This window comes from Phycodurus eques, chromosome 10, assembly GCF_024500275.1.
Source record: "Phycodurus eques isolate BA_2022a chromosome 10, UOR_Pequ_1.1, whole genome shotgun sequence".
NCBI classification, from domain to species: domain Eukaryota; kingdom Metazoa; phylum Chordata; class Actinopteri; order Syngnathiformes; family Syngnathidae; genus Phycodurus; species Phycodurus eques.
Window position 1 is genome coordinate 6,997,700 of NC_084534.1, and position 24,890 is coordinate 7,022,589.

At 43.5% G+C, this 24,890-nt stretch overlaps 1 protein-coding gene across 3 annotated transcripts; it reads left to right on the forward strand.

Moving 5' to 3' along the window:
* The first annotated feature begins 355 nt into the window (after positions 1-355).
* Positions 356-24,725, forward strand: zhx3a (zinc fingers and homeoboxes 3a). 3 transcript variants are annotated; one of them, XM_061686923.1, is made up of 3 exons: positions 356-425; positions 15,387-18,186; positions 23,160-24,725. In XM_061686923.1, the coding sequence occupies exons 2-3, from the start codon at positions 15,545-15,547 to the stop codon at positions 23,191-23,193; spliced, it is 2,676 nt and encodes an 891-aa protein (XP_061542907.1). In that variant the 5' UTR covers positions 356-425; positions 15,387-15,544; the 3' UTR covers positions 23,194-24,725. The 3 variants fall into 3 exon arrangements, with proteins under 3 accessions (XP_061542907.1, XP_061542905.1, XP_061542908.1); XM_061686921.1 differs by lacking the exon at positions 356-425 and adding an exon at positions 2,524-2,839; XM_061686924.1 differs by lacking the exons at positions 356-425; positions 23,160-24,725 and adding an exon at positions 2,524-2,839 and having other exon boundaries at positions 15,387-18,190.
* Positions 24,726-24,890: the final 165 nt, after the last annotated feature.

The window sequence follows — 24,890 nt, forward strand, 5'->3', positions numbered from 1 at the left end:
ACTTTGGGCAAGAGGCAGGGTACACTCTGGAATGATCACCAGTCAGTCGCAGAGCAGTTTCCCAACACATTACAAGCGAAATAGACTCCACTTAGTGAGTCAAATTAGAGGCGGTCTCGAAAAGTAACACACGGATATGAGGTGGTTGGAGGCCAAAACAGATTCCTTCACATCCTGTTTTAATCCGCAGAGGAATGTAAATTGTATTGTGTTATTGGATCTTTACATTCCTGACTTAATTACTGGCACATCATTTTGAGAATCCTGCCAATTACAGTCGTTGCTATATAGTGGAACCTGCGAGAGCTCACTGCTCACACCACACCCACATTTTTTGTTTCTATGCAGTGGTTTGGCAATTCATAATCTCGTTGTTCCTGAATGTTACTTACAGGCAACGTCTGAACCCATTCCTGGACAAACAGGTAAGACAAAGAAAGCTATTATTACGGCAAAATAGACGTTAAACCCCTCCTTTAGTACTGCATTACCTTAGGCGACTAGCACAGCCTTCACGGTTCAGTGCATCACTTCTGATTCCAATTGAATGTTTATTGTGTGGTTATTTTATTAACAATGTAAAGATTCATAATGCAAAAGATGTGATGTCAACAAATCCAACGTGCACGGGGACTGTGCACAAAAGGGGCATCCCCCCTCCCTGAACCTATAGCTTACTTCTGGCCGCATACCAAGTATGGAAAACCAGCGCTTTGTTGTTGTTGTTGTTGTTGTTTAGGAAGTCCGGTCTGACTCATCACTGGGGTTGTGAAGTGGGCTCGTACTTTCATCAAGGTTTCACAGATTGGCCCGTGACGTCTCCAGTAGGCTCTGCAGCGGATACTGGCGTCCCAGAACCACCAACTCCTGTTTTAGTCCAACTTATCTGGAAGAGCACCTTGGACGTCTCTCCAGTGAAGCCATAACCACTGGCCACTCTTCTCTACCACCCTCGACATCTCCCTGATGGCCCAGTGTGGAGAATGTCTGCAGATGCCCGGTTCCCTCGTCAGTCTGACACATTTCCTTCCAGCTGATCTCGTGCTCTTCCACACGCTCCCATCTCATCCACTGGCCCAATTTAGCCTGCGACACTGCCTTGGCACACCTGCTAAACTTCTCCTGTTGGCGGATTTCGGCAACAGCCAGCTTCCTCCATTCTTTTGAGGCTTTTTTTTGGGTTTGTTTTTAAACTCCAGCAAGGTCAAACACGCTTCTTCCACGTTGGACCCGGCCCGTAATGTCACCATGGGAGAGTGCAGCTCTTGCCTGCTGGACCGCATCCTACCTGCCATCAGGTTTGGGGCAGCAGCTCATTTGAACTCCTCTGTGAGGCGATACAGAGGGCGTTGAGCTTTGAGCTTGCCGGGCAACGTGGTTGTATTGATGGTAGGCAGATCTTTGACGAATCCTTGTTGCAGTTCGCTTATTTGATCAGAGTCTTAAGAGGCCCTTATGATCATTTTCATGGCCATGGTAAAAGTCAATGGGGAGGTGCCAAATCCTGCCAGTATGCCAATCTTAGCATTAATATAGCTTGGTTTTTATTGAAATTCATGCTTGCAATTCTCCACTGTATTGTATTTTCATATTTCCCCCTACGCCCGTTAACTAAATCGGCACGAATGACTGTCGTTTGTTTGTTAAGGCTGTTTTGTTCTTCGGTCGCCCATTCAGTTGCAGGGCACAAAAAGAGAAACAACCAATCCCAGCTAGGGGAAATTTAGAGTCTTCATTGAACCTAACATGCATGTTCTTGGAATTTGGGAGGGGAAAAAAACCCCACGTACGATTGATTGACCCCCTTGATTGTGCCAACAACTAGTTCGCCCATGTGCTTTCATCTTCCTGTAAATTCAACATCATTGCAGAAAAGCAGCAATATTTTGTAAACAGGGAGTGTTTGGACTTTCAAAAGCAATAAATCATCCACCCCGTATAAGCCTCACATTTTGTTCTTTTATTGAGTTTGAATCAGTTGAGAAATAGCGACGCCGTCACGTGCCATTACATGTTTTGGTAACGGACATTTTGACGCAGAATGACATTGACTCACGGTCCAAGCCACACAAATCTAAATAGAGGAAACAAAGAAAGTATGACGGCGAAAGGGTTCCTGTCCATGTATGGCTTTTGGATGTCCAACAATTGCGTGTAATCCTCAGAGCCATATCATTTGGGATTTCGAGGCCGTTTGCAGGAGCGACCGCGGAGTCTTTGCGTGCACAGTATTGGGCAAGTCGCACACTTTGAGTCCATATAATATCCCATTCTTGGCAAAAACACTTCCTGGGAAATCGGGTCTGTTTTCATTCATCTCAGTTGCATTTGTTTGGGTCCAAGTGCACTGGTTCCTCCTTTCTCGTGTGCCCATCCAGTGTGTCTCAGAGGTGGTGACGTTGCACAGAACCAGTCTATACATCCCTCCTCCTCCTCCTCTTCTTCTTCTTCTTTTTTTTTTTTTTTTTTTTTTTTTCATTACACACGCTGATCTATCCCCGCCCCTCTCCAAAATTTGAGATGAAAGGGCTTCTGGATTTTGGATGACGCTCCCAATCACGTGCTCGTAGGAAATACACGGGCTATGTTTTTTTTGGAGCTGCCTCGTCCCGCATCGCCGACCATAGTTGTTTTGCAGCGGGCCTGGCAGCTCGTGTCATGTAATGTACCTTGCCGTGGTCACTGACGGGTTCACGCCAGTTCAGCGGGTTCACTTGAGGAGAGCCCCCACCCCCTTGCTCGCCTCTTCTCCTCCTCAAAGCGCGGCGATCGGAGCTAATCCAATATTAGTCATTGATATATTCATGTCGGATTCCATTTTGCCGTGCCGACTGTTGAGGTAAGGACACATCGACTCGTTCTGACGCGGAGCGGAGTGAGCTCCGAACTTGTTTACCGAAATGACGTCTCGCTCTTGAATTGTGGATGTTGATCTGCTGCTGTAGTTTATATGAAGTCGCCTATGTATAAAATGGCGACAGTAGGTGTAGGGGGTGGAGGATTTTTTTTTTTGGGGGGGGAGGCGGGGGGCTGGGGGGGGGGGGGTGTTGTAGAGGGGTTGACTGTTCCTAAGGTTTATATAGAGTGCCAGCTGACCGTTGACAAGTGTCTTGGGAGGTCGCGGAAGGCTTCCCGAGCCTTGTGAATGGACTTGAAATGGCTTTACGCGTCACTTTGTCACACTTGGAGCCCGCCGAGCCCCTCTGCGTGTGCGCTCCTGCTCGCTCGCTATAGCCTCCAATGTGGCGGATCTGCTTATTTCTTTTTTTGTTGTTTGTTTCTTTTTTCTTTTTTTTTTGGGGGGGGGATTATTGCACAACCCGCCGTGTTTCCTCTCCGGAGCGCTTTTGAGTCTGGGAGAGACTTGCCAACCCAGCAACACACGCTATATAGCACACACACACACACGCACACAAGTGAGCCGTGCGGGTTCACGCATAACGTAAGTCCGTGGAACCGCACGCGCGCGCACAAGTGTCACAACCCCCCCGCCCCCCACCCCCCTTTCTGCACGTCCTGCTATGGTAGGCCCGAATGCACAGGACTCTTCTTTCATTTCCTCCTCTTCCTCCCACCAACATGTGCTTCTGCCCTCCTCACACACCCACTCACCCACGCGCGAGCACGCACGCGCGCGCGCGCACACACACACACACACACACACAAACACGAGTACACGAGGCAAGGCTTGCTCATTTCTACATATTTTCCCAAAGTGGGCATTGCCAGTGGGGTAGTGAATGGAGCACTTCCGGCCGAAGAACATTATTTATTTATTTTTTAAATAGTGTACAGAAATACTGACCATGCATCAATCCGTATGCAGTAGTCACTATGTGGGTCATTTTCATATAATTTGATCAATAACATTAAAGGCGCTTGTTAAAAAAAAAGAAATAAATTCTAAGTTAGGAATTTTTTTATTTGTATTTTTTATTTTTTGCCTTGGTTGTATAAGGGTGAATGTCTCCCGTGCTGAAACAGCCACACTTTAAGTCCTATTTTCCAAAGGTTATTGATCATTTAAAATTGTCGGCATTCATAGTAAAGGCCATCCTTTTTGACAGACAGCAAATGGTGGTCGCCCATTGAAATACACTTCTTTTTAATAACAGTAAAGACAAAAGTCCATCATGGTAATGACATAAAAAAAAATCGTGTGAGTTGCGCTATTTACATTTGTTGCCTTTCATGCAAGTGCATCAATGATGCTAACTCCTCGTTAAACCCAATATGCGCTTGTCATAGCAACACATCACAACATGGACGGACATAAAGTGCATTGGTTGTACTAATTTGTAAAATAAACCCATCTTAAAATAATGTTCTTCTAATTTATTTGTTAAATATTTATTACAGAAGGGCCAACAGCTGACGTTGATCCGATACGTTGTAATCATGTGACAGCAATGACGTAATTAACCTCAGTAGCGTTCGAAAGATATTTTTCTTTTGACTGATGATTAAACTATAGTACACTATATACAATCCTTGTATAGGGAGTAGGGAATGAGTGAATCATTTCGAATGCAGTCGCTGTGTTCGGAAGACTGCGTTCCAAGTTATTCACTCATTCCCTATTCACTATACAGGGATTTTTAGTTGACTCTGTAGTAAACTGCATAGCCCACAATAACAAAACAAAAATCCCTGTATAGTGATTAAGTAGGGACAGAGTGAACGATTCCGAACACAGCCTCTGTCTCCCTCTGCCCTAAGGGGAGGAACCTCTCTGCACCAACTGTTTCTTGCCACTATGGACTGCAATGTGGCTCCACGAAACAAGAGGCCAAATGAATCGTGGCAGCCCGGCGAGCTCCACAAGCGTGTTTCACTGGCAAATTTTGGGAATGGACTTTAATTATTTCACCATGTGAGGGCGTTACATATAATGTAGGTCAAGGAAAGGACTGAGGTTTTCCACAGGGCCTTTCCAGAACAAGTATGGTTGTCCGCTCTCCATGCTTCATACTTGATTCGTGGGCGTGTGTGTGCTTGACCAGTAAGACGTGGTGGACGGGCTCTTGGCCGTTGTCTTTCTGGCAGCTTGGACCGGCGAGTTGTGCGTGCGTGGAGGTTTTCAGTCCAGCGCGTGTACACTGGGAACGGGCTCCCGTTTTTCGGAACTGCTCTAATGAGGCCAGCCAGTCTCCCTTGCATCCAGTCAGAAATAGGACTGCGGTTGGGTCCGCTTTTGTCCCTCAATCTGCAATCAACTGTAAGTACGCCAAAGAGCTAAATATTGGATCCCACTATGACTTGTCAGGCAGTGATTGAAGTAACATTCTTAAATGTCATACAAGTGTCAAAGGAGATAAACCAATTTTAATAAACAGAAAGTAAAATGTAAAGATAACAAATTCTTGTCAAATGACAAGCGAGGTGGCAAATGTGCTGAGGCAGGCCACTGTGTTTACCTGGGAGGTGAGTCTCTGCACATTAATAATGCAGCTAGCTCACTTTCTGTATATACCTTAAGCTGTTCTTTTATAATTGATGTTGACACACTATTGACTCACTTTTGTTGTGTGCAACATTTATCTCAATAAATCAGAATATCGTAGAAAAGATCATTCAACTCCGGTTTCCTCCCGCATCCCCAAAACCTGCAGGGTAGGTTAAATTGAAGACTCTAAATTGCCCGTAGGTGTGAATGTGAGCGCGAACGGTTGTTTGTTTGTATGTGCCCTGCGATTGGCTGGCGACCGCCTCCTGCCTCCCGCCCCAAGATAGCTGGGATAGGCTCCGGCGTGTACCCCTTTTACCTGCATCTCAATTTTCAACTGCATGGTACCTCACCTCGTCACGGCCCTATTAGCTGTCCGTACCTGCTACTACGAGGTACTATTTCTACCTGGTCAGCCGGGTTGCCATCCGTCGACCACATTAGTGAGCACCGTGTCGTAGTTTCATTAGGACACATGGCTCGTAACTGCTCATCCTAGTTTTGCCTGGCCACCCTAATTTCCTCTTGAATAAAAATTGTCACCTTACGGCACTCCGAGAAATGAATACAGAAGACCCCCGTTCTCCTCATTGTTGCTGTTGCATCTTGTGCCAACCGATGCATTCAATGAGGTATGGTTTTTGGCAGTTTCCCGCGACTGCTGTGGTGGTACTGTTATGAAATGGAGAACCAACCAGTAAAACACCGCAGTGCCATGTAGTACCAAGCAGTGCGAATGGGGCATCATTTCCATTCCCTGCTCTAAGGTCATCATAACTATTTTCCTCTTTGCTATCACTTGTACACTACCATGGTGGCATCGCCCCCCCCCCCAGCACCCATACACACACACTGCACAAAAAGCACTCTCTTTTTTTTTTTTTTTTATTATGGCCACCGCAGAGTGCTTGTATACGCTGACAATGCCGCAACACAGCGCAGGCACATCACGCCTCTGTATACCTGCAATACTGCACATCTCTGGTGTTCTGACAGCACTTCCTAGGTATTGTGCTTGTGTGTGTGCCTCCCACAGCTCACAATGAAACCCCTGCCTGAGAATACCAAGGAAGGTCATATGGTCATGGTTTTCAGATTTAGCTGACTTGGAGTGTTCAACATTCCTCAAGTTCTAAGAAGAGAATCAACTGTCTTAATGCCAAGCCAATCACATTTCCTGCTGTTTTTTATGCAAACAGCATACTCCATGAGCCTCACAATTCACGCTCAGAAACACAATGCAGGGTCCTATTTATTTCGCCAGAGAGGACAGTGTCCTCCTATGCAGGTGCAATTTAGTCAGGGCTTTCAGCCTTTATTTAATGCCGCTTTTGTCGTCTGTCTTAGCTATAGCGAAACTCGGCCCGCTCTAAAGCTTCACTAAAACAGCATGTTTGCACAGTTCCAACCAAAAGAAACACTTGTGCTCTGGGGAGGGGGGTAACGTGGGACTAGTGGGGAAAGAACCCCTGCCACTTTCTCTGTCCCATGCAGGAGCTGGCAGTTGCCAGCCAGGCTTTGACGAGGCTGTGATGTCAGCCATTTTAGGATGGACAGTACAATGTGTGGTACGCCGCCATCTTTCTTCCTTTTCTTCCTAAGTTGCCAAATGAATGCCTGTAGTCTTGGCTCCAGAACTGAAGAAGTTATTTATGAAAAGTGATGTAAAAGGATGCGTGACTCAGAATTCTTTCTCAGCGCACCATGGTTTATTTGTCCGTCATTCATCTGGGCCACAGATAGAAGGCTTTGAAGAACAATGTACGCTTTCCGCAGCAAGCTACGCCCTAACACATAACAGCAAACACGTGCAAGGAGACACTAAGTATGTCACTGCAGCGTCTGATTGAGAAACATGGTGACAGGAGGTCATTTGCGGCATGCTCACTTGTGCTATTTCTTTAACTAAGCCCGCTGATAACCATTTGAGAAGTGGAGAGGCGGGTTCGGGTTGCCGAGGAAGAAAATGGCTCAGACCTCACCCGAAGTTGTCTGAAAGGGACCCGAACCGTGAATGGACTTTTCAACGATGTGGCTCGCAGGCCCATTTGGATTAAAGTTTGTCCTGTGCCAGATGCAGTCTGAGGAATTCAGTGTGTATGAGTCTTGAGGTTGGAGTGTGTGTGTGTGTGTGTGTGTGTGGCATAGTGGGCAAGGGGAGGAGAAGGGTTGCCATGGCAATGTTAACACATGAGTGGCACGACCGACCAGTCTCCCAGTGGACGGGGCCATAGTCGTGGAGGTAAGGGGGGGGGGGGTTTGTGCATGTCTGTGTGTGTATTAAAGAGAGCGAGAGGGAGGAAGAAGAAGGGTGACTACACCTGCGTCGCAGACGTTCAGACACAAACGCACACAAATACGTCGGACGTAGACACAAAAAGAGGGTGCAGACGAGACGAAGACGCTTGGAGGTCACATTTTGTCTTGAGCTGGACAGCCACTCTATTAACACTGTGCTAATCACCCTGACATCTCCCACTTGTATTTCAGCACACGTATCACTCCAGCCGCACACTTATTCACGGTGCCGTGGCGTACAGTGGCACGCATAATGTGAAACCTGTCCACTCTGCTATTGTCAAAGAAATGACACGTTATTCCCGGCGTGCATCACCAAGGACAGAGGAGACATACGGCCAACAGAACTATCGCATGTCCACAGTAAGACGTCTTCGAGCCCACAGCGCTGGATCACGTTTGCCACATAAATGAGCCACCATTGTTCCCAATCTGTGTAAAACAGTGATATTCTTTCTCTGCCTTATCTCTGGCTTATAATTTAGGTGTCCAGCTGATCCCCTCACATGACATCCAAGTCTCGATTGGGCACCAGGCTGAAAATGTTCCCTTTGGACAGATTTTTTGATCTTTCAAATGGATCTGTCAGGCTCCTCTGTCTTTACCCCATTTGGGAAAAATAAACCCAAAAAACAAAACAGGCGTAGCTCACTGTCAGGGCAAATTAACCGCAAATGTTTTGAGAGTGAGAGATTGTTTTCTCTCCTTTTCCTTTTGCGTTTTAACTCTTCTGCAGCAGTCGTATCAAGAGACTCCTTGCCGGTTATTTGGTTCAAAGAGAAAGATTTGAGAGCGTCGCAGGCGCTAAATGTTGCGGAGGTGAGGAGGGAGTGTGTGAGAGTGTGTAGATGCCCGACTAGGAGGTGCCAGCAGGGAGGAATATTGAAAGAGCGCAGGCTGTCATCATCATCAGTCATCTTCTCGCTTTACTCCCAGACGTCTGAGTTTTGTCTTCCTTTGTCCTGCTTCTTCTTCCTCCTGCCTCCACGCTCTCCTTCATGTGACAGGCAGCGCGGTGCGAAACACAAGTCTGTGTTTGTTAATGTCAACTGTAGCTGACCCAGCAATCTGGGAGTGTCTGCATCCAGTGGGCTGCTTTGAATTCAATGGTAATGTCTAGCAACCACTTTGTCGAGCACGCTGGAGATTTTTCACGTAATATTCTAATTGCTGCAGCGGTTTATGAAGTGATGAAATTGACGCCAGTGCCGCTTGCAGAGGTAGAAGCACTCAGCCGTACAAAAGTAGAGATTATAATCATACATTAATGGCATGTAAATATAATACTGCAATGGAAATTACAAGCCCTCCTTCAAATCGTAATGCTGCTATTAAATCACTTTAAACTTAACTCCCCCCCCCCCCCCCACCCCCAACCTATATAGAGCCTAATCCCATTTCGTTGGAAACGCTTGTTTTGTAGTTGAGCAACAGTTTAGCAACAAGGCAGTGTGCTTCCGTGAGTGTGGGTGCCCCAGAGAAAGGTGCATCAGAGAGTTTGTTTCACAGTGGCCATGTGACACCCTGTGGGGACATTGTCGGTCAACGCTTTGTCCACCTTTCCACCAAAACACAAATCCTGCCTTTTCATCGGCAACATTCAATGGCCCGAGGTCTCGGGAACCCCTTGTTTTGTGTCTCCAGTCACGCTCGTCCAGATATAGTGGGCCATTCTTTGGATAGGTGACTTGATTCTTTATGCAAACTGTTCACTCGTCTTGGGTTCTCTCACCAAAGGACTGGACGGTTTTTACAGGGAGCGCAGCGTCTGTACTCGGCCCACGTCTGCCTTGCCACTGACTCTTGTCCCATTTAAACGCAGCTGCTCCAGTAACACTCCAGCATTGTTACCAAATTACCTTCTCCATCCATTCATCTATTTTCTCTCGCGCATTTCACACCTTTTTTGGCAATAAACTTCTGGCCAGCGGGAGAAAGTGTGGCAGATCCCCAGACATCATTGTAAATATATGAAACCAAGTAAAACATATTTCAGTTGCCCAAAGCACGCAAAAAGCAAATACTGACGCACCATTAATGTGAACCCCGAGTCCGTTTTCGAGGAGAGGTTTAAAATAATGGAAACACAGCTACTCAACAGCCAAGGCCTTCATTGTACACTAATTGAAAATGAAGGCACACAAAAAAAATCTTCCGCCGGAGCTAGGTCAAGAAGTGACCTCAAAATGAAAAACAATTTTGATTGCATATTTTTCGGGTCAAACCTTTTCTCTAAATGGATTTCAATTTAAATGGAACTTTTTACGTACAAAAAGCTGTAAAGGTGATTTAGATATATAGCCCCAGCCTAGCCCAGCTAACTAGACCCTCTTTAATTACTGGTCATCTACGGCAGCATTTTAACAGGTTTTTCCCAGCTTGCTATATATCCTGTGTGCGTGCTACCCATGCGGGATGGAGGCGTTGGAGTCGACCTGCGAATTGCTGGTTTCTGAAGTAGTACTTCTGTGTGAACACCCCATTGCCCTAAAAGGGACACACGAACACACTTTGGTTTTAGTTGCACTGCAGGCTTAGTTGTCTAATTCCAATTTAGTGCCTACATACCATCTGTCAATTTGCGCCTGAGTCATATAATCAGATATGTAATCATTTTGGGTTTGTATCAGCATTTGGTAGAAGCCTTGCCAATTTTGCGAGTTTTTGGGTACAATTACAGGACAATGACCAAATATAATTGGGAATGTTTTTCTTTTCTGTTTTTAAGAATCACATATAGATAACAAAGATCTCTGGTCACATGGACCTTTAAAACAATACTTTAATATGCATGCTAGAGCGATAAATGGCAATTTGTAAAGACACTGTACACACATTCACACACTACTTGTCCTCATGGAAGATCGAAAACCATCTTTTGAAAAGACCTGTGGCGCCTCTGTGTTATTGAGAATTTGTCAAATCTAAGTAGCGTGGTACCTTGACTTACAAGTCTTACTCAATTTACTCGCTCTGTATTGTATATCAGCTACATTTTCCCAATTAAAATGAGTTGAAATGCGATGAATCCATTACAGCCCCTCCCCAAACACCACTATTATTTGTTCCAGGTTTTTAATGACGAAACGCAACACTATTGTAAAATGTCCTTTTAAACGGCATGTAGTAGTGAGTGATGTCAGGAGCTCGTTGGCCGTCTTTCTCCATACTCCTTGCGAGTGTTTTCGTTTTATATTTGTGGGTGTTTGACTGTTTGTCCCGTTCCACAAACTGCTGAAAATGCATCAGCGACTGTCGCTTGCCTTTTGTTTCCACTCGAGTGCCGTCGCAGTAGTGAAAAATTGACCAAGCGACGGCACTCAAAAAGGTTGGGGCACTTGTAAGTCAAGGTGCTACTGTAATGTGTCTTCTGAAAACATTAATGGTGCAGTTAACCACCACTTCTGAAGAAAAATTACACACAAACCTACTACAACAGGGACGTGGTCGCAGTCATTGTTATTTTGGTTGTTACATTCCTGCTCGCCAAGCTGGTCCGCGCGAGGGGGCACATTCTGCTGCTCAATAAATGCGAATTAAGCGTTATGAAAAGGTATGCCATTATGGGCATCGGGTAAAGTAAACACATCGCTTAGCTTTAGAAGAGCCGAGGCGGCGAATGTGGACATTTTTCAGTTTCCTTCCACACATTTTTGCATTCTTGGGTTGCGTCTCTCAAAGGCCAGCTGAACCAACCGTGCCTTTCATTTCATAAAGCATTGGGCGCCGGTGGTCTGAGAACGCGCTACTCAAGAGTGGAGAATGAATCCTCGCATATTGCCGTGGAGGAGCCAATTTTGAAAGCCATCAGCTCACTTCACACTTGGCATGGCCATCAGCTGTGTGTATACAGTACTCTGATAGGAAGTGACGTGACCAAATGCAAATGATCAATCTTTATCTTTATCTGTGTTAGTGGCTAATAAATTTACACATAGATTAAAAAAAAAAAAAAAAAAAAATATATATATATATATATATATATATATATATATATATATATATAAGTTTGGCTCAAAAAGGCTACAGGGGGGCAGAGGGGCACAGTTACTCATTTGCAGGGCATTGCGTAAGAATATTGTGTCGTGCAGTAGAAGATGTCACACTTCAGTACTCTTTTCATTTGATTGCTTTATATTTATGTCCAAGAAGTATTTTTCATGCAAAGATTTACTGTAATTACAACTTTATTATTGCATTAGTGTAGGTTTGTGATCGACTACGGTGCATTCAAACATACTGCACATATCAATTGAGGTTACATTGCTTCCATAGGAACAAAGCTCTGTAAAACGAGGACCCCTTGTTCGAACACTAACACGTCATGCTTGAACAGACCTCTGTTGGTACAGACGAGCGCTTTCAGCGTTTAGACAGAAACAATAGCAATCTGGCTTATATTAAATAAACTCACACTTTGAGACCCTTGCTTTCAGGCTTCAAAAATAACTGCCAAAATAACAGTGTTTTACTGTTTTCTGTTAAAACGGAATAAGGCCTTAGGGTGATTACTCGTCAATCACATTTTGTCTGCTAACACATAGACACTGACAAACATTCACATTCGCAGCAACACGCAATTTAGAGTTGTCAGTGAACCGAGCTTACATGTTTTTGGACTGTGCCAGTCTACACAGAGAAGCGCACAAGGATAAATGGAAACTCCACACGGACCTATTTGAACCCAGAACCTTGTTGTTGCGGTTGCTGTGCTGTGATGATCGATCGATCTGCCAAGTGTCGTCATCCGTTAGAAAAAGAGAATCTGCACAACTAAATGGAGTCAACGATTTCTCTCAACACTCGAAAAAGCATCTTGGCATCTTTCATACAGATGTGCATGTCTCCATCCTTCTGGTGCATGAACACACTTGTAAATCTTTAGTTCAGAGTACAAACATGGTGTCCTTAGCAGGGGTTAATTGAGTGTTCCATCAGAGGATATCATGACCTGTCTGGCACCAAAACGTACAGCACATGCCTGGGTCTGGATGCAGTGAAGCAGGATTACTGCATAAGATGCTGGTGACCTAGTTTTTTGTGTGTTTTTTTTTTTGTGTTTGTTTTGTTTTGTTTCATTTTTTTGGTTTTGTTTGTATTTCTCTCCGAACGCAGCAGCTGTCTGTCATAAAATAAAATAATAATAATTTTAAAAAAAAAATCATAAATTAAAAAAAAAAAAAAAGTAGTCACAAGGAGCTTGTCAATGTCTGGGGTCACTTAGTGCTGTTGAGCAGTCATTTGAGGGTTTTAATTCAGGAACAGGTTCATCTTTTATTTACCAGCCACCAGGGTGGCTTCTGTAAAATGGAAGTCTGTGAAAGAGCTTTTCATCATGTCCAAATGCCACATGATGAAAAGGAAAAATGCAGTCAAATATATACCCATGTTACCAACACAATATTATACTAAATTGTAGGTAGACTCGATCGTAGCAGTTTGTTGTATGAATGATGAATTTGTGCAGTTGATGTTTCTCTCAGGTATGATCAACCCATGAGATGAGGTTAAACCGTTGTGATATGGACATAGTGAGAGCTATTCACTCTCTCAAAACATGCCACAAGTCAACAATTCTCCAGTCCCAGAAAAGAAGACGAGAGAAATATGATCGGAGGTTCTTTGTGTGTCACAAGTTCAGGCAGAGGGCAGAGGGTGAAGAATTCATTTTTTTTTTTTTTTTCCATGCCTTTTACTTTCTATTGCTACACAGCGATTAATGCGAGCTGTATTGCCGATGCGACACTAACCCGGAGAGAGTATCCATAGTTTTTCGAATATGCATGTCTTGGTGAGAGGCATATTTTTCACCTCATAATAATACAGTGAAGTAAGGAGAGAAATTCATTGTGCATGACTGAGGTGTTCTAAGACAGCGGACGCGGTTTACAAATGGATTTGTGCATTCGGTGATATGTGTGCTTTGGCTCGATGCATGCTTTTTAGCAAATGCTCAACACAATAGTTTGATCCAGCAGAATTATTATGAAACAACACTCACATGAACGCTGCCTTAAATACACTTGCACCGTATAGCTGTATTTGTGGTGTAAAACATTGTGTCCTTTCATGGAGCAAAGGTAACCAAAATGAGTATAAACATGAACATTGTATAAGACTGATACTGCTAATGCCACGCAGAGCGCAATCTGACTTGTCTTGATGACATTTTGTCGCCACATGAATTTGTCAAGCCAAATGTAAATGCAAACAAACAAACAAAAACTATATACAACCATGATCATAAACTTAGTGTTAAACGAATACCTTTCTGATGGTGTGAATCAAAGCAAAGCATGAATGATCTATCTCCAGTATATGTAGCCTCCTGTTTTGTCTCATTAGGTAAAGCATGTGTACGCAATGAAGAGTCTGGACTGCGAGTCTCCAAAATGTATACACAGTTAACTAATTGGCTTTTCTTTTCCGATTCCACTCATTTGAATACTGGAAGTTTGAAATTGTAGTTTAATTATTCCACGTGTGTACGGTGTTTTTGAGATACCCTTTATATCTTTTTCAGTAAAACTAACATCCTGCTCAAAAAAAATAAATCAATGAATACTCATCACTTCCAGAGACAAAACCTGTGTGCATATTTTTGCCAGCAGACAATGTAAAATAGCTGGAAAAGTGGGATGGATGTGGTACTATCAATCAAGGGAGTGGAGGAAATACACTCAACTCGAGAGGTTGAAAATCCCAGAGGAAGTGTGGGGCTAATATTTATTCACTGATAATAACTCCTTCCTTGAGGGAGCCAGGTGGCATCTGGCAACAAATATCCCCGGTCACATTCAAAGCCTGCAAATCACATTACTCGCTCTGCGCCTTGACTATAGTTGGCATGCAAGGCTACAGTTTAATTACTGTTTTTTTTTGTTTTTGTATGAAGCGCTGCTAAAAATACACATGCCATGAATTATTAGCTGAGTTAAACCTGAGGCGGCAGTCAAGAAAAACAACAAATATGATGAAGATGAGACATTGTCATTGCTGGCTGTGTTGATTTTCATGGTCTCTTTTTGAATTGATGAAAAGTGACAGACAGCAAGACAGAAGTCTGAAAATCCGAAAGAAATAAACGGAACACTGACAGGTGATAGCGATTGTCAGAGTGCGTGTGTGCGTGTGCGTGTGTGTGTGTGTGTGTTGCCCTCGGACATTTTCCTGTTTAATTGCCATTGTCTTTGGTACAGTCGCTTGAATTTCCAAAACACCACGTCTTGACATAAGGCTATTTTAGAATCGTCAATAAGTGCTTTGTGGCTATCAATAGCTTTTCAAACAAATCCGCTTTACATCTACCTGTGACACTAAATAGTACTTATATATAAGATATATATTATATAAGATAGTTTTATTTTGAGCAAAAAGAAATAAGCCCTGGAAGTGTTTTGAGCGCCGTGATTGTAGAGCAACACCACCTACATTGTCACACTGTATTTCCACCTACACTTATTACTCTGCGTAAGGCTCTTAGCTTCCCCACATTCACACTTCTGTTATGTGGTATGTAGAAATACAGCGTGCGCAGTGCTTAGGAAAGTTAAACACCCGCATCCTTAGGATTGGTCACCGGCTGCTAGGTTGGAGCGATGGAGTAATTTGATGTTGTTTTCTGACTTTTTGTGCCTCCCAGGTTCCCTGGGAGCTTTTAAAGTTGGACAAAGGTCCCAGAGCAGCAGAAGGCATGAAGCAACACTGTGGCTGATCCATGACACTAAACTCCACTCGCCCTCTGCTCTCATCAAACCGGACAATCAATCACTCACTTTGCCATCTCCACAAAACTACACAATGGCCAGCAAGAGGAAATCCACCGTACCCTGCATGATACCATCCAAATCCAAACATGTGCGCGAGGAAATTATACTGGGCTCACTGCCAGAACTCCTACCAACAATCCCAGAAGACGGCATACTCAGCATCTCTGGAGAGGAGTCTGGCCATGTCTCTCACAGCTCATCCAAATCCGAATGTGGCAGCGAGGTGCAGAAAGGAGGTACATACAGTTGTCCACCATGCTCTTTCGAGTCCAGAGATTTAAACTACTATTTGGATCACATGCACAACTGCCACTTAGACTTCAGGGCCCATCCCACTTTCTACTGCTTGAACTGTGGGATCTCAGTTGTTCGCTTTGAGGCTCTGGCTCTGCATAATGCCAACACGCATCCTAAAATCATGGAGGGCTTGATGACCGCCTCCCTGAGTGTCAACAAGAGGGATGGCATCACAGCAGTGGAGCAAAGCCTCTTCACGGACAATGGAGACCCCTACCGAGAATCTGGAATCTCCCTTAGCAAAACCCCTATTGCAAAGATGATGAGAGCCAAGGGAGAGCACAAAAGGATTGTAGTATCTCATACCGTGGAAGTATTGAAGAAAGTCAGTGGGAAAGACGTAGACCCCAACATGCTGACAAATGTGCCTGAACTCCAAAATGGGGCTCTCAGTGTTTCTGGCGCCCAAGCTATGCCGAGGACAGCTGTTAGTCACGTGATTGCGACAGCAGTGTCCAACCAAGTCTTTCACCAGCACACTCCCTCCCTGTACACCCCACCTTCCTCCGATTCCAATAAAGACCTTCCAAAGGTGATGATCCCTCTGAGCAGCATCCCTACCTACGATGCCGCCATGGACACCAGCAGCTTTCTTAAGACGTCCTTTGGCAAGTTCCCCTACCCGACCAAAGCTGAGCTCTGTTACCTGACAGTAGTGTCAGAGTTCCCCGAAGAGCAGATCAAACTGTGGTTTACTGCCCAAAGACTCAAGCAGGGCATAAGCTGGTCTCCGGAGGAAATAGAAGAGGCCAGGAGGAAGATGTTCAACACCGTGTTCCAGGGTGGAGCACCCCAAAAGCAACCTGCCACGCAGCGTCATGTCAATCACATTGTTACTCACCACACCGTAACAACCCCTTCAGGTTCAAAAGGACCACACTTTCCAATGGCTGAAGTCCCCTATGGCAGCATAAGAAACAAGCCTGTCGGAGTCATTGCTAAGCAGGCCAGCATGTCAACTAATCCCCATGTGACGAGGGTCTCGTACTCGACTCCGCTTCTCCCTCAGAAGGTTCCGTCTCTGGTTAGAACAACGCAGACACTGACCAAGAATATTCAACCCACTGCGGAGCCAGATAAGAGCAGCAATGGCCTCACCGTGGACGTGGCGGCTGGATGCGGCAGCAGTCGCAGCAGCAGTAGCAGCAGCACTTGCAGCAATAGCAGCAGCATCACCAGCTATTCAAGCAGCGGTGTCAGTGGTGAGAACGTCTCCCGGAAAACCGGGAATAACAGCAGCGCGACCAACGGGATCCACAACTTTGCTGCCGGCTCCACAAATATTAGCAATAATGATTTGCACTACCCCAACGACAAGACACGCAACAGTTTACTGACGGGACCGGAAGGTTTAAGCAGTCACGGCGCCGTAGAAAACACCAGCAACATCAATCATCACAAAAATAACAATCATAACAGCGCCATCATCAGTCCTCAAGAGCAGGCTGACACCTTGAAGAAGGACGAGCGACGCGACATTCAGAGCAACAGCAGCAGTATTACCAATGAAAACCCTGCCTCTAAAGACAGTGTTCCCCACCTGAACCATGCCAGCACTTCCCCTAATCAAAGCACCACCAGCACCACCGTCATCACAAAAGGTAGTTCATCTGGGATTGATGAGGGTAAATGCAACAAGGAGTTTAGCATAAAAGGCATGTCAATCTTGCAGCAACTTATCAAGGAGGATGACCTTTTTACCGGAGACAGAAGTTGCTCAGAGCTGAAATTTGAACCCATCAAGATCAACTTCAGGAGACTGAAAATGAATGAAAGCGAGAGCACCTCTGAGATTGCACATCAAGATCACAAGTCGGAGATAGCCGAAGGGTCCTTCTCACCCCCCTGGGCCAACAAGAATGCCCAGCAGCTGCGCATCCTTCGCCAGGCTTTTTCCAGCGCACGCTGGCCCAACAGTCAGCAATACGAGGACTTAAGCATCCAGACGGGCCTGCCTAAGTCAGAGGTGGTACGCTGGTTCAGTGACAGCCGCCACAGTCACAAGAATGGACAGCTGAAGTGGCTGGAGACCTATCTGCGACCAGCTGTAGATGCAGAGGAAGCCAGTGGCAGAGGAGATGTTGAAGCCAAATCGCAGAAGGACCTGCCGGCTGCCAAAAAGAAACATATTGAACAAGATGTGAACAAGCCCCTCGAAGGGGAAGGAGGAATAAACACTGACCAACGGCTTCAATGGCAGGATTTCAACTCACCACTGCACGGTCTGATGGGGACTGAGGGAAGCAGAGAGCTAATCAAAGCTGAGACCTCCACACAGCCGGGAGTCTTGATGGACGCCTGGCCAGAAAGAGACCATCAGCAGCTAACTGCCAGTCAGCCACTTATTGAACAACCCAACGATGCCAATCAGACCAGGTAATTCAAATGAGCGGGGCCCAAAACCCCCAAGTAAGGCGGAGATTTGTTTGGGTTTTTTTTTTTTTTTTAAGTGGAGGTCTTTATCAAAGCGCTATAAATCAATTGCAATTATTCTGAGAAAAATGAAAACAAAGCAAAAATCATTTAGAATTGGCAAAACAATTACATTGGAAAATGTGTTTACTATTTATCTATCACTCAAGCTCTCTCTCTCTTTCTACACACACACACAACCAAATCCAGTAACTAAATACTAATAAAATATATATTTTTTTTTTAAATCTGATTCATCGATTAATTGAATATATAATCGACAGATTAATCGATTATTAAGCAATACACTTATTTACATAACACACATATATCCATCCATCCATCCATCCATTTTCTTCACCGCTTCTCCTCACTAGGGACGCGGGCGTGCTGGAGCCTATCCCAGCTAACTGCGGGCGAGAGGCGGGGTGCACCCTGAACTGGTCGCCAGCCAATCGCAGCGCACATTCACACCTACGGGCAATTTAGAGTCTTCAATTGGATGTCTGTCGCAGCTAATTTGAAATTGAATTTGTCGAACTGAATCTGAAATGATCAAACTGAATGTGAAACTATAACATTTCAATTTTCATTGCGGATAAAAAATTCTTACATTCACTTTCAAGTTTACTGGACTTCAGTTTCCAAACCAAGAAATTCAATTTCAAATTATACTATTCGGACTCAGGTTTTTTTTTTTTTTTTTTTTTTTTTTAAATGCACTGTTTCAAATTAAACAACACAAATTCAAATGATTTTTTTCCCCCTTCAAATTCAGTTTGTAAGTGCAATTATTCAAGTGTAGAAATTCAAATTCAGTTCCTGCTGGCGCATATTTCAGCCCGAAGAGAACATGCAAACTCCACACAGGCGAGGCCGGATTTGAACTCGGGTCCTCGGAACTGGGAGGCAGATGTGCTAACCAGTCGTCCACCGTGCCGCCTACATAAAACAAAATAATATGAAATCCTGAGCATAACAATAATAATAGTAACAGTAATTTAATAATAATAGTAACAAAAGAATTACTAAATCATTCCTTTTTAAGAAATGCACTAATACATTTAATTACAACCTTGGTCAATTTTAAGTCAAAAGTGCCACTGTACTTTCAAAATGTTCCGAAATTCCTGCGTGCAGTGAATTTCATTTCCTGCAATATTAACAACTAATTCAGTCCATTTAACTATGTGAAACATATCTCAAGGCAGGACAATGTCATGACAATCCGAGTGTGGTATTGGGAGAAAATTCAAAATGGTCTGCCACCTGTTGAGCATACTGTATTACTTGCTTTTCTTGGAACCGTCACAATTATTTATTGCAAATTACTTGTTTCGTGTTTGTTTATTTAGTGAGTATTGCTTTCAGAGATGAGTTGGGTTTTTTCCCCCTCTTAACCACCATCTTTCCTTAGGGTTTATGTTCATTATCCCTACAAATGAATGAAGATTTCCGTGCAATGTACTGCTAACTCCCCCTGTTAACTGTAAACAATTATTGTCACTGGACTTTTTTTTTTTTTTTTTTTTTCAGTAAATGAGTTTCCTCTGACTTCCGATGAGCTAAAACAGCAACACACGGTTAGTGTTATAGCGCCACCTGTTGTTTTGGTATACATTTTACATCTTATAAATTTTGAAAAAAAAAAAAACGTTTTTTTTGGTCACGGAAAATAAAAAAACTGTACAGTGATCTCTGTTTATCAGGTCAAGTACGTTGCAGACATACCTGCAATAGGTGAAAATCCGCGATATAGAGAGATTATCTAAAAAATAACAAATAACATTATTTTATGTTTTACTTCTCTCACACACTTCAAACACCTTTAAACTGATAAAAACACAATTTGAACTCATTAAAACACATTTTTAAAGTAGCTTGGTCTCCGTCTCGCTCACAAAGTTCGTCAAATAAGAGGCGACGCGTGCTTGCCTCAAGCTGTTTGTCACTCCAAGTTTAAGTTTACTGTAAAACCGACCAAAACAAAAAAAAAAAACACCAACCTGTTCAACCAAACCATATAATTTTGTCTAACGAAATGCCATAGACGAGCTAAAGAAATTAGAATAGACGTTACAGTAATTATAGACTGTCAAACAACTGCTACTTAAACGCACAGGGAGTTGAAACGCATACAAACAGAATACAGCAGTACTCCCAGGCAAACAGTATATTCTCTCCACTCTGTGGAAACAACAGCCCTCTTTGGATTCTATTTTTGCCCAGGAACCTTCGTTTCCTATCCAATCCGAGCAAAATGACCATATTTGGAGGAAAGCTTGTTCGAATTCTGAAAATGCTTTTGGGAAGGTGCCTTAATGCAACCTTGAACACACCTTTTAAGTAGGCTTTATACACCGCCGATACCGTTCACACCGATCAGATCGGCGTAAAGTCTACTTTTAAGCAGCCTTTATAAAAGGATGTTACCTAGGGATGTTCGATGCCATTTTGTTTTTTTCAGAACGATAGCAATACGAGTACTCCCTCTAGAGCACTCACTGATGCAGATATAATAGAGTACCGATACCACAAGTACGTTTGATACGTACAATTTCAATTAACACAATGGCACATCATTTTCAAGACTGTTCTTTCTTTCTGACGCACATGATTCGTCGACGTGTCAAACTGCTGCAGTGTCGGGCGAACTACTGGCGAGGAGGAGTTACTCGATGTCAGGAGCGCTTTTTATAATCCATCTTCGGAAAATAGTAGTTTCATGTCAGAGATTTACGTCAGCGATACTTGCCGTCGCAGGATAACGTCGGATAGGAAAAGTGGAATGATTTAAAACAGTGCTATGTTCCAAAGAAAACCCCTTTTAATCTCACCTTGACCCGATGACATTTTTCACCAAGGTTAGGGAAAGGCGCTGTAAAAGTTAGGAGATTTGACTTTCCCCAGAGGCCCAACAAATATGAAAGGTTTATTTAAAATTTAATTTTTTATGGCGTCTTTCTGGTTCATCTGAAAGAAATACAGTAAATACACGTCTAAGCGGCGGCTCCTCCCAGCTCCCGTTCCCAGTAGGCTACCGTTTACCCGGCGCGCACCCTACGGCCAATAGTGCGTCAGATTCGAGGGCCGAACACAACATCCTGTCAGGGATAGATCCAGGTTTAAAAACAAAAATGACTTTACACTAACCATAAATGCAACGTTTATCCATTTTTATTACCAATGTCAATGCCGCTCCTTGCGTCTAAGTCCGCAATGCGTGCGCAAATCACATTCAATTTAAAAAAAAAAAAAAAAAAAACAATCCTTTGGTCAAAATGAAACACTTCAATTTGGTGCCCCGCCGTCAATTTCAATTACAGTAAAGAAAATACATTTACGTCACTTGAGACAGGCAAACTAATATTTTTCAACAATTTGATTTAAACATACATTTCCAGCGTACGGTACCGTAAAACCCCATGAAAAACAATTGCCGCAAAATGCTCCATGCAGCAAATAGGTGGGAACGATCAACCTCAATCGGAGGTGTCCGAGCAAATATGTTTTGCTTTCCATGAAAAAAATAACATCTGTCTGTAGGATAAATGAAAAACTATTTTGATCCTACTAAAGGAGAACAATACAGGGACACAAATAAATATATTCCCCAAAAAATACTGAAATATAAAAGGATTTTTAACCACACATCCAAACCCTTAACAGGTTCACATTTAAATACAAAGAAAGAACACCAATAACTTACAAGTAAATATCCACTAAACAGGCACAAACACATCAGGACTATATTTCATGACTACAAATTGTATTGTTTTTATGCCTACAACGCGATAAAAGAAATGAAAAGCTCACAATCGTTTGAAGTGAAGCAGTACATCAAGCCGAAATTTCAAGTAACACTGAACACGCGACTCTCGAGTAAATCGGAAGAGGTTGATCATTGATGTACATTTCAAGTCAAAATTATTTTGTCTAGCCGAGTTCGAGTCGTCTCGGCAAGAACGGCTGCTTACTGGTAATAAAGCCGCGGTCTCGCAACATATGAGACACAACACTTTTTAGCTGGCGTCTGGAAGAATAGAAAAGTACTGGCCCATCCGTTCATTTTTAAAAACTCTCTTTTCCGAGTTAACTTTCCTTTTGAACAGGCGGCAACACAGCGTCCCGCTTTCTCAAGTCCGCAAATCTCTTCCGGTAAACAAACTACTTGATTGGCTCATTGTGGTCACAAGAACTACCCTAATACTGAATATATACAGTCTGTTACAGCGGCGTACGTGAGAAGAGAAAGATAATTTTCTTTTTTTTTTTTTTTTTTAAATGGCCGCGTGACGATGCCCGCCATTAGAAAATACCCGTTTTATAGGAATTAAGGTCTATTTAAATAAACAACAACGCTGGAACAAGTCGGCTCTTTTACCACTCTCTGTCTGTAATGCTGTGCCGTCGCTAAGCTTAAGGTGTAAACGAGCTCAATTTGAAAATGTAAGGAGTAAAAGTAAAAAGTCGCAAGAAAAATACTCAAGTAGATACCTGGGGCAAAAAAACGACTTGAGTACAGTAACAAAGTACTTGTACTTGGTTAGTTGACGCCCCTGACTGCGATATAGCAACACCATACCCTAATCGACATGCTATTAGCATTCATTACAAGTCAATAAAAACTTAACATTTCAGGTGACGTGATGAAAGTGGACCAGCTGGTTTGTGCGCCGTGTGTATGTGCACAGACATTCAGCCAATCAAGGGTCTGTGTCTTTTTTTTTTTTTTTTTTAATTTTAAAAGCTATTTTTAGGTAAGTAGGAGTCTAGCCCGTTGAATTATAGATTGAGCGCGCATGCTAATACGTGTGAATAAATCATGACAATTGTATTCAGTGGGGTGGATTTCCGAGCGGCACGCTCCTTTCATACAACCTTGGGATCGGATCCTCACCTGTTTGTGCATGTTGCGTTTGCTTGCTCACGTTTAGGGATCGCCTGAGGATGGAGCTGCTGGAGGTGTGATGAAGTCGCACGCGTACAAGGCTGGTTTGCTCCCTGGCCGGCCGGGCTCAGAGAAAAAAAAGAAAAAAGAAAAAAAAAAGTGTTTGTAATGACAGCAAATGTGATTGTAGCTGGACCGTAAGACTCTGACTGTAACTGTGAATACCCCCCACCCCCTCCCCCCTCCTCTTCCTCTTCCATCTGCCATCGCTTCTTCCCGTGTCAGAAGAAAGAACTTCTCACCTTCTCGAGTCCTGTGATGTTTCAGCCTTTCATGCTTCTTTGTGGTCGTGTGGGGAGGGTGCACAATAAGGTCAGTATGAGGGATCAAAGAAAAGAAAAAGAAGACGCACACTGACTGGAAAACTGACTTGAATGAACAAAAATAGGATGGGATGAGGCCGAGAGATAATGTTTTGGGGTCACAGTGAGAAATCTATATACAGAATATGATCGAAACTGCACTACAAAAGGGGGTTTACTGACTGAATGGACAAAAGATGTGTCAAAGAAATGTTATTGTTGGCTTTTTTGTGATATTTTTTACTTTTTTTAGCAACCAGTACTTAAGCACTGCCTTGAATGTTACTTTGTTTTGTTGTTGTTGCTTTTTTCCCCAATTCTATTTACTTTTCTATAGTCACTGTAAGTCCAGATGCAATCAAACATGTTTTATTTAGACCCGTATCAATGTCGGTGATCACTTTGTGGTTCAGCTACACGCAAGAGACTATATTCAATGCACTAATGAAGACAGCAATGCTCAAAATCCCACTGCCCCACTGCAAAGGTATTGACAGCTTTGCCCAGATCAATAACCTACAATGCCCTGCAAACTGAACAGAGACAAGCCTGTCACGCTAACGTTGCCTTACTCAGCTCTGTCCATGTGTTTATACGACCTGTTCGTCCATCAGCTCGCTTTCCAGCTACTGCGCTTTCTGTAAAGATAAAGAAGAAGAAAGAGGAAAACAAAAACAAAAAAAAGACACACACAAAAACAAACAAACAAACAGCCAGTGCATCAAGGATCGCTGTTGGTCTATATCTGTGAAAAAAAAAAAAATCATGTGCTGCTTTGGAGATGTTTTCATATGAGCTGTAACTGTTAATATCGTATCAAATATTGTGACTGGCCAATTGTTGTTGAAAGCTAAATTACCAATTGGATCCTTTGACACTGACAGAGTGAGATCGAGAGCTAGCTAGAGAGCCAAATGGGGAGAAATTCCCTTCGGAATTTTCTTGTGTTTATATAAACATACAGTCACTACATGGATATCCTATTAAGCTGCATCCTTGTCAAGCTGCTAATAGCTAAGAACGGTGCTATACCATCCAAAGTGAAATTGGAGGTTAATCTCCTACCAGCAGTGTATGCACTTGTGTCGAATGTTACAAATTTATTTTGGTTTGAGATAAATGGAATCTGGACTTACGGTGTAATGATCGCTTACGATACTTTTATGAAATAGCTTGATCATAAAGCACTGTTGTATCATCCTTTCTACACTTTCTCTGAATCTTTACAGAATAAACCGAATACTCACTAATCAGCAGTGTTATTTGTTCCAGAGCCCACCCACCCTGCAGCGGGAGCGAAAATGACGCCAGAAATCAACGCTGTGGGATACTTTTCAAATGACTTTGTAGTGCTTAGCGCGTCACCTGCTGGCGAACCGCTGACAATAGCTAAAAACTGGCAGGGGGGGGGGGGG

Bases quoted from the DNA above. Each gene is read 5' to 3' on its own strand.
- zhx3a (XM_061686923.1), top strand. From the start codon at position 15,545: ATGGCCAGCAAGAGGAAATCCACCGTACCCTGCATGATACCATCCAAA. The intron at 18,187-23,159 runs GTAATTCAAATG...GCTCACGTTTAG, and splicing joins AACGATGCCAATCAGACCAG to GGATCGCCTGAGGATGGAGC.